General features: G+C 34.4%; 1 protein-coding gene across 1 annotated transcript; it reads left to right on the plus strand.

The window, feature by feature from the left end:
• The first annotated feature begins 4,767 nt into the window (after positions 1 to 4,767).
• LOC137727379 (polygalacturonase QRT3-like) lies at positions 4,768 to 6,805 on the plus strand. Its single transcript, XM_068466248.1, has 3 exons — positions 4,768 to 5,031; positions 5,184 to 5,420; positions 5,662 to 6,805. The coding sequence occupies exons 1-3, from the start codon at positions 4,783 to 4,785 to the stop codon at positions 6,718 to 6,720; spliced, it is 1,545 nt and encodes a 514-aa protein (XP_068322349.1). The 5' UTR covers positions 4,768 to 4,782; the 3' UTR covers positions 6,721 to 6,805.
• The last annotated feature ends 1,945 nt before the right edge of the window (positions 6,806 to 8,750 follow it).

Consider the following 8,750-nt stretch of genomic DNA (forward strand, 5'->3'; position numbering starts at 1 on the left):
CGAGTTTAACTTTTTCTTTTTCTTTGTTTGTACATAGATTAAAACCAACGAAACTTTGCCACCAACAGACATGTCAAATTTGTTTATATATTGCATATGACATGTAAATCCAAGCCAACAAAAGGAACCTCATCACTATTATTCTTCAATCAAATTATGATGTGAAGAAATATCTACCAATTTTGTACCTTTCCAAGATTTTTATATCCAATTGATGACTAAAAGGAAGCAATTCATTCTTGAAGATTTATTTTCTTACATTTGTACGGTACTTTTTATTTTTATTTTTATGGCATTAGACATTTTTTAAAAGTGGAACTTCATCAACGTATTTAAAACCTACAATGTGATGTGAAAGTTGTAATTTCAACTAAAATAATCATATTGAAATTTCGACATAAACACTGAAAAAAATTAAGATTCCACCATAAAGTTAATTTACAATATGTAGAATAGTCCAACTCCTTGCAAGGTTTGATAAACTTCTAATACATAACATTTCTTCACAACCTCACATCCATATATCATAGAGACGCCGATCTTAACAAATCAATTTAATTGATTTCACCGTTAATTTTATTATGTGAATCATATAATTAATTTGGCATAGAAACTGTCTTTTAATATGCTCCACACAGGTGTGCAATCAAAATGGAGCTACATGTGCAATGTTTGGATCGCTGAAATGCATCATATGCTGAATTTAGTGTTCATTATATATATATATATATATATATATATATATATATATATATATATAAACGCTTTAGGTATACAGTTGATATGCTATTGTTTCTATACGGTCGAACTCATTAATAATAATCTGAACTAAGAATATAGTTTGAGGGTTAGGGCATCTAAAATTACCTAATATTTCCCCTGCTTGATTGTCCTACGTGATGCAATTGATATTTGTGACCTTAAGTGACAAAGCAAAGACCAAGCAATAGTAGATTCATGTACATATTGAAATTGGCACACAAGGAGGGAAAGAACTCTTTGTTTTGATCCAGCTTGGTGTCCTTCCAGGCTTCCACACACTGAAAAAAAAAAGTACTCATGCATGCCCGTGACCTTCTGTTATACCATTCCATCATATGATCTGCTGGGCCTCGCATTGACACAATGATTAAACTTTTTATAAATTAGGGTTGTGATGAAATGGTCGGAACCAAGTGTTTGTTTTCTACTTGGGCACTAGTTATCATGGAGGCAGGACACAACCACATACTCCATAACTGAAATACTATAGTAAAAATTAAATTTTATCGATCTTCTCGTGAGCATCTCCAACATCATAACTAAACCAACAGGATCCTCTTCAGATCCATTTGGTGAGGATCTTAGGAATCCATGAATCGTGTTCATTCATCGTACATCGTGCGGTCAGTTTTTGTTAGGTATTGTTTGTGTTTAATTTTAAATAAAAATAATTAAAATGATTTCTAACCACATGATATACGATGAATAGACACGATTCACGAATTTCTAGAATCCTTACAAAGAGGATCCGGATTCCTAACTAAATAAGGTTTTTTGGCACATTAATAAAAAAAAATACAAAAAAATAAAGCTCCAACATGCTAGTTAAATGACTAATTATCTTAATTTTTTGAAAAGAAACTAGCTAAATTTAGCTAGAAAGAGAGAGAGTTAAATTGTTGCTAAATGTTAAAAACTATAAAATAGCGCGGCATTTAGTATAAGAAAAGGAGTTTGGTTTGTTAAGTTTAGAAAAAATAATGTTAAAAAAATTTAACTTAAGCTAAAAGCTAGTATTGTTGTGATGGCTAGCCAAATTAACATTTGAGTCATTTAATATTATCGGAGATGCTCTTAGATCGCATAATGAAAAATAGACACAACTTTTTTCATTGCTGTTTTCTTTTTAACATAACTTTTTCCATTGCTGTTTTCTTTGATTTTGTTAAAAAGAAGGATAAGAATTTTTCAAGTCCAAAATGGAGAATGTTGCTTAACTTTGTTTCCGCTCTTGCATGGTATATGATAAGGCAGCATATTATTGCATTAACCCAATGTAAACATGCCATGTAAGTTGGAAATGAAAAGTGAGGGAAAAGTTAGGTTAATGAAAAAATTAAAGGGTAATGACAAAATTAAAGGTTCACATGTTCATCCTCAAGTTAAAAGTTTTTATTATTTTTTTTCATGACCGTAAATTTATTCACAAGTAAATGTGACCGAAAGAATTCTTGGGTTTTCTTTTTGGAAAGAATTCTAGGGTTTGATCCCCACAACACTTATTGATTAGGGGCTTGTTTGAAAGTGCTTGTAAAATGGCTGAAACTGTTTTTAGTGAAAATGTTTTTAGAATCAATCCTCAATAAAATGACAAGTGAATCCTAAGAAATCACTTTATTGCTTCATACAAGATGTGATGCTTCTTGCAAGAAGCACTAAGTGCTTTTAAAACTCAAAAACATTTTCTTTAAAAATACTTTCAGTCATTTTAAAAACAATTCTACACAAGCCCTATGATAGTGATTTGCATTCAAAAGAAAAGATACTTCAAGGTAAAAAACAAAATAACATTAACCCAAAAATTTGCAAATCTTGTAAAATATATTGGTATCATGAGTCCTTTACTGCATGGAATCTGAGCTTAGGAGTCGAGAAAGCATGCATTATTTTTTGGGAATTGTTATTAATACTCCAAAAATTTCATTTGCACTCTAAACTTTCTATAATTAGAAAGAAAGGAGTGTAGAATGAGATTTTGGAGGTCTAATAACAATTTTCTAATTTTTTTTCCCTCAACAGATAGACTTTATTAAATTATAATTAAAATGTTTACATCTTCCGCCAAGATGTTAAAAAGGAACTCGAGATCAATATAATCCCATTTAAAAGAACCTCCAATTTTTTCAATAAACGCTGCAACAGAACGTGCAGTTCGGTTTGCCTTCTCGACAAACAAACTCGAATGAAACAGACCCCACATCATTTGTAATTAGCCCAAATGTCATGCACTATGCTTCCCACCTCCGCATCAACACCGAACTCCGTCTTTATCATCCTAATAACTTCACGGGCATCAGACATGGTTTGTCAAACATTATTATAGAAAGCATGCATTCCAGTACTTGAAAATTATAATCAATTGTCATCGTGTGCTGTCAATTGAAGGTGTAGTTATTTCCATGTTATCCTAACGTTGTCTTGTTTTTCACTTGCCCAAATTTTTCAGATGGCAGATTACAAATTACAATAGGCATTCTTTTCTTTCATAGCCTAAAGAAAAGATAGAAAAGGAGGAGGAAGAGCCAAAACCTCATAGGCATTCTTTGTCGTTTTACTTCTCAAATTATGCACTTAAGACGCATGATTTGTCTCAAACAATGAACCCACTACAAGAGCAATTAGGTTAAGCACTTTTTCACATGCTAATAAATTGATTATAGAGGGTGCATTTTTGCTAACCGCTCTTGAATTGTGGTAATGCTCACTATCATCTTATTTATTACATTTAGATGAGTTTGAATTTGAGATTTATGTTTGTCCACTACATTGATTTCGAAATTTAAATGCATCTAAAGGTGTTAAATTGGACGGTGATCATCACCATCACTTGAGGGTTAATTATGAGTAAAAATATTCTCGATTATATATATGGGGCAATGCGCATTTCCTTATTATTTGTAAATTAAATTGTGACATGCAAGAGAAACTCATATATAACAAAAATACATCCACATTTGCACCCTCTTTGCACGGAAGTCATTCTCGAGACCATATGCAAATGTTACTCACTTATACCCCCGTTGCATGAAAATTATTCTTTGCAATAAAGAATGACTCGTGACATGCAATGTCCTTTTAACTTGAAAACTTTCCTCATTTCCTACTAACTTGACATTAATTTACTATTAAAATATCATAATTGGAATCGTTTATTATCTAGCATTTTCCAAAGATCATCTTTAGAAGGATTTATTCAGTTTGGAGACTGCTTAATCATTCATATGAATCTAAGAAATTTATAGTTCATCACATGTTACCATAACTATCGGTTTATTTGACACATGAACAACTAAATCGTCTCTAAATCGAATATTTAAAAATAATAATAATAATAATATCTTCACGATGACAAATAGAATGAACAGTTTCGATCAGTTTATTATTATTGTGTCAAATAAAGTCACGGTGCATAAAGTCTTATTTTTTAACCAAATACATCTCCAGCTCAAACATTCCTTTTTATCATGGGCCATGTAATTGCACCATATTTTCATCCCTTGTATATATTCTAAATTTCTATAAATGAGTATAGGTAAAAATATTGTTGATGAATATATAAGAGTGAAGTGTCTTATTGAAATTCAATAAATAGATCAACCAAACCCAACGACGTGAAAATACCTTTTAAACAATGTCAAACTTGCTGGGGTCCCAAAAGTAAGAAGTTGGTAACCGACTACTTTTCCGTTATGGAAAGATTAATTAAAACAACAATTAAAATTTCTCATCAGTTTTAAAAACAACAAAGATTTTTAAGGATTTGTCATCATCATTTGTATAAATACCAACAATTGAAGGGTGGTGTCTTTTGTATGATCCCATAATCTATATGAAAACATTTCGTCCAACATTCTTGGCAAATCTTAGTTAGCCCCAACTCTTTCCATGTCCCTTTACTCTACCTTTCTCTCCTTCCCCTTTCCTCTCTCTCTCTCCCGGACATATAAGGTGATCAAATATATCCCAACAACTTGTATCTAACATTGCTAAAACCAGAGAGAAAAACAGAGGAGTTTAGATATGGAGGCAACAATGCCGAAAACGGCTCTAATATGGTCATTCTTCATGGCATTTTGTAGCTTCATCGTAATTCATGTCTACGCAGAGGACTCTCAAATGGGTTATCGTCCATTTTCCGGTGGCGATTACAATGATCATTTGCGAAAACTGCAAGAGTTCAAGGCTTCGCTCACCCGCCACGATTCGCTTTCTGTTGCACCATTTTCAATCCCACCCTCTCCTAGTCCTAGCCCTATTGTTCCGCCAACGGTAATTCAATCGCTTTGTGCATAAACTTTTAAATTTTTCTTTGATAATTTGGTTGTTTAATTCTTGGTCAAAATGTTGGGACAGAAGCTTTGTTGTTGAAAAGTATTTGTGATTTGTCAGTCCATGTTGAAAATGGGTGATGGTTGGTGCAGGGGAGCACTAGTCCACGTGTTTATCACGTGACATCGTACGGCGCTGATCCGACGGGGAGCAGAGACAGCAGTGATGCACTTGCTCAAGCAATGGCAGATGCATTTAGAGGCCCAACTGAAGGGTTCTTGATTGAGGGTATTGCCAATCTTGGAGGTGCCCAGATCGATCTTGAGGGTGGCCATTATCTGATCAGCAGACCCCTGAGGTTGCCTGGAGCTGGAGTAGGAAATCTTATGGTATGCCCCCATTAACATTATTTTCTTGAAGATTTGATAAAATCCTACCATAAATTTTCCGCGGGATTCCAATACATGCGAGTTATGCCAGATATTCATTCTTTGGCTCGCCCTCGGGAATGTACCGAGTCTCATATGTGTTTCCTAATTGTTGATCAAATACATATCAACATGATGATATGAATTAAGCGATGTGATTAGGTTTGTGTAATAATTTGAACATTTTTTTTTTATCAAACAGATTCACGGAGGAACATTACGCGCCTCAGACGATTTCCCAACTGACGGATACCTAATTGATTTATCTCCAACATCATCAGCTAACAAGAAAGAAGAAACCAAAAAGGAGAGCTCAATGGCCGCACAGCTTTCTTCATCATCCTACAACTATGAGTACATGACTCTCAAGGACCTATTTTTGAACTCTAACCACAGGGGAGGGGGCATTTCAGTCATAAACTCACTTAGAATAAGCATAGACAATTGTTACATAACACATTTCACCACCAATGGAATCCTAGTCCAAAGTGGCCACGAAACTTACATCCGAAACTCCTTCCTAGGGCAGCACATCACCGCCGGTAGTGATCGCGGTGAAAGAAACTTTTCCGGGACTGCGATTAACCTAATGGGGAATGATAATGCTGTGACAGATGTGGTGATTTTTTCTGCTGCAGTAGGTATAATGATTTCGGGTCCAGCCAACATACTTTCCGGGGTACATTGCTACAATAAGGCTACCGGATTTGGGGGCACCGGTATTTATTTGAGATTGCCCGGGTTGACACAAACCCGAATTGTGAATTCGTACATGGACTACAGCGGCATTGTTGCGGAAGATCCGGTGCAGCTTGATATCTCCAACAGTTTTTTCCTTGGTGAAGCATACATTGTCCTAAAATCAATAAAAGGGGTTGCCAATGGGGTCAATATTGTAAACAACATGTTTAGTGGGTTCGATAAGGGGGTAGAGATTGTTCAATTGGACCAAAATAATGGGCCCTTCAAAGAGGTTGAACAAGTATATGTGGACAGGAACAATGTGAGGGGCATGAACACAAAAGGCACAGTTGGAAGGAGGTCTGTGCAAGGCAATGGGAGCTCATGGACCGTAGATTTCAATCCAATTCTACTATTTCCTAACCTTATTCGGCATGTCCAATACACGCTGAGCGCCGGTGGCAATGCGTTCCCTAACCATACCCTAAGGAACGTGTCGAATAACCGTGTTGTGATCGAGTCGAATGTGGAGGCTCCGGCTTCTGTTTTCGTGACAGTTGATCAAGGAGTGGCAAACTGAAGCTAGCTGACCTAAATTTGTGTCAAGATCATTGACTGGACAAATTGTGAATAGGTTGGGGAAGATGGCAACATTTTGTCATGTTCTTTTTTATCAACTACTCTTTTTTGGTCATGATTTATACAATTCAATAATGCCACGGAATACACACACACACACACACACATATATGTTGTAGCTTGTAGTAGTAGTTTGAGTTAATCAAATACAATACATATACCTCTGTAAAACTTAGGCCACATTTGCTTTTGTCAAAGTCATATTTTGAATATGGCTCATTGCTGAAATTTGTGCAATAGAAATTGACCAATCAAATAAAAGGAAGGCCTTTTCTGGTTTACTTACTACAGTTAAAGTTGCATGTGACAATAATATTTCAACACAAGCCAAAACTTGAAATGATTAGAGATGACGACTGGTTGAACATCATTTAGAAACAATTATATAGTTTGCAAAACAAGAGCAATTCATGTGAAATTGAACATGACGTGGAGGTGAACCCGTTTCATACTCTCTTGAGCAACATGACTCTTTGACTGTGTAGATGTGAACGTGTACACATAATACTTGGGGATTATATGAACAGATGTGAGGTAGAAGTTGCATGGAGTAGGAGCAGAAATGGCCAAAACTCCAAGCTCTTGAATAGATAGCGCAACTAATCTTTGCATATGCTGAAGGGGGTTGGCTATTGGTCAGGACTCATTCGTCATTGTCTTTCTTTCATATTTACAAGCGACTTAGGTGTGGTTCTGGATGCTTGGACAAATATTTTTGAAAACTTATTCGTTCTAATAATTCTACCCCAATTAAGTGTTGAACTAACCAATTCAAAAAATTAATGAGTTTATCAGGGTGAAAGGGTGGATTTATAAAAAATGAGATAATGATGGATTTGTAATTAGTTTGGCAAAGATTTAATTTCTGATCATTTTAACCAATTGCCTAATATTTTTTTAATCATATGAGCAACAAAGTCTTTAGAGATGGTAGAGTAACCTTAGACAAAGAGAAAAACATTAGAAAGAAAGAGTACACCTATTACTATTAGCAATTGATGGACTTTTCAAATAAAAGAATATAGTCTTTTAAGGTTAGTTTTGAAGATCTATTGAGAGATTGTAATTCAAGTAGTTGATGTCTGTATTTTCAAATAAAAAATTAAGAATAAAATCGAACATCGAATTACTAATAAGCCAATAGAATTGTATTCGTCTCTACCCATGAATTATCGTTGTTCCGTAATGTGTTTGTATTTTTGTAAGTGAGTTTTTTAAAGCAAAAAAATCAAACAAACTAACTTATGCTATATTCTAAACCATATATAGAGTGTTTTAAATTCAGAAAACTTCAAGATTTGAAAAAAAAAAAAAAAAAAAAAAATTATGCCATGAACTTTGTGTATTTATATAGTGTTCAAATCCATGAGGCGAATCGGTTGAAATGGAACTAAAATGAGTGATTTATTGTATTTGACAAGTACGCTATAAAAATGAGTAAACTTTATCTAAACCATAAACCCTATTTGTCACAAGTCAAAACACGATGTAGTGGTGATGATGGTGTTTGGCATATTTAAAACGATTCCCACTAATGTCACAATAATAGTTTTGGGACTTTGTACTTTAAAGGTGCGTACTAATGGAATTTGGATCCTCCGGACATTACTGCTCAGAGCTTAAGAATCAAGAAATCCGAGTATTTAGTTTGGATGCATAAATTAATCATTTATCGCTTGTAATATTGGACAATGATTAATATAAAATAAGAACAACATGAGATTTATACTGGCGCCTTATGTTTTTGGCACAATATTTTTTAATAATGTTAGCATGAAATAATATTAAACCGTTAGGTGCCAGAGAATTCATAAAAAAAATCTCACTTTAAATGAGTCTCCTTAGCATTTCTCTTTCGAAAAATACATGACACGCCTGAGGCTCATGGGGAGTGGACACGAGATGTTATTTGTTGGATTTTAATGGCTTGGCCAGTTAATTGTCAAGCTTGGCTGAATATTACCAAGGCAA

This window comes from Pyrus communis, chromosome 3 (assembly GCF_963583255.1).
Source record: "Pyrus communis chromosome 3, drPyrComm1.1, whole genome shotgun sequence".
Classification (NCBI taxonomy): domain Eukaryota; kingdom Viridiplantae; phylum Streptophyta; class Magnoliopsida; order Rosales; family Rosaceae; genus Pyrus; species Pyrus communis.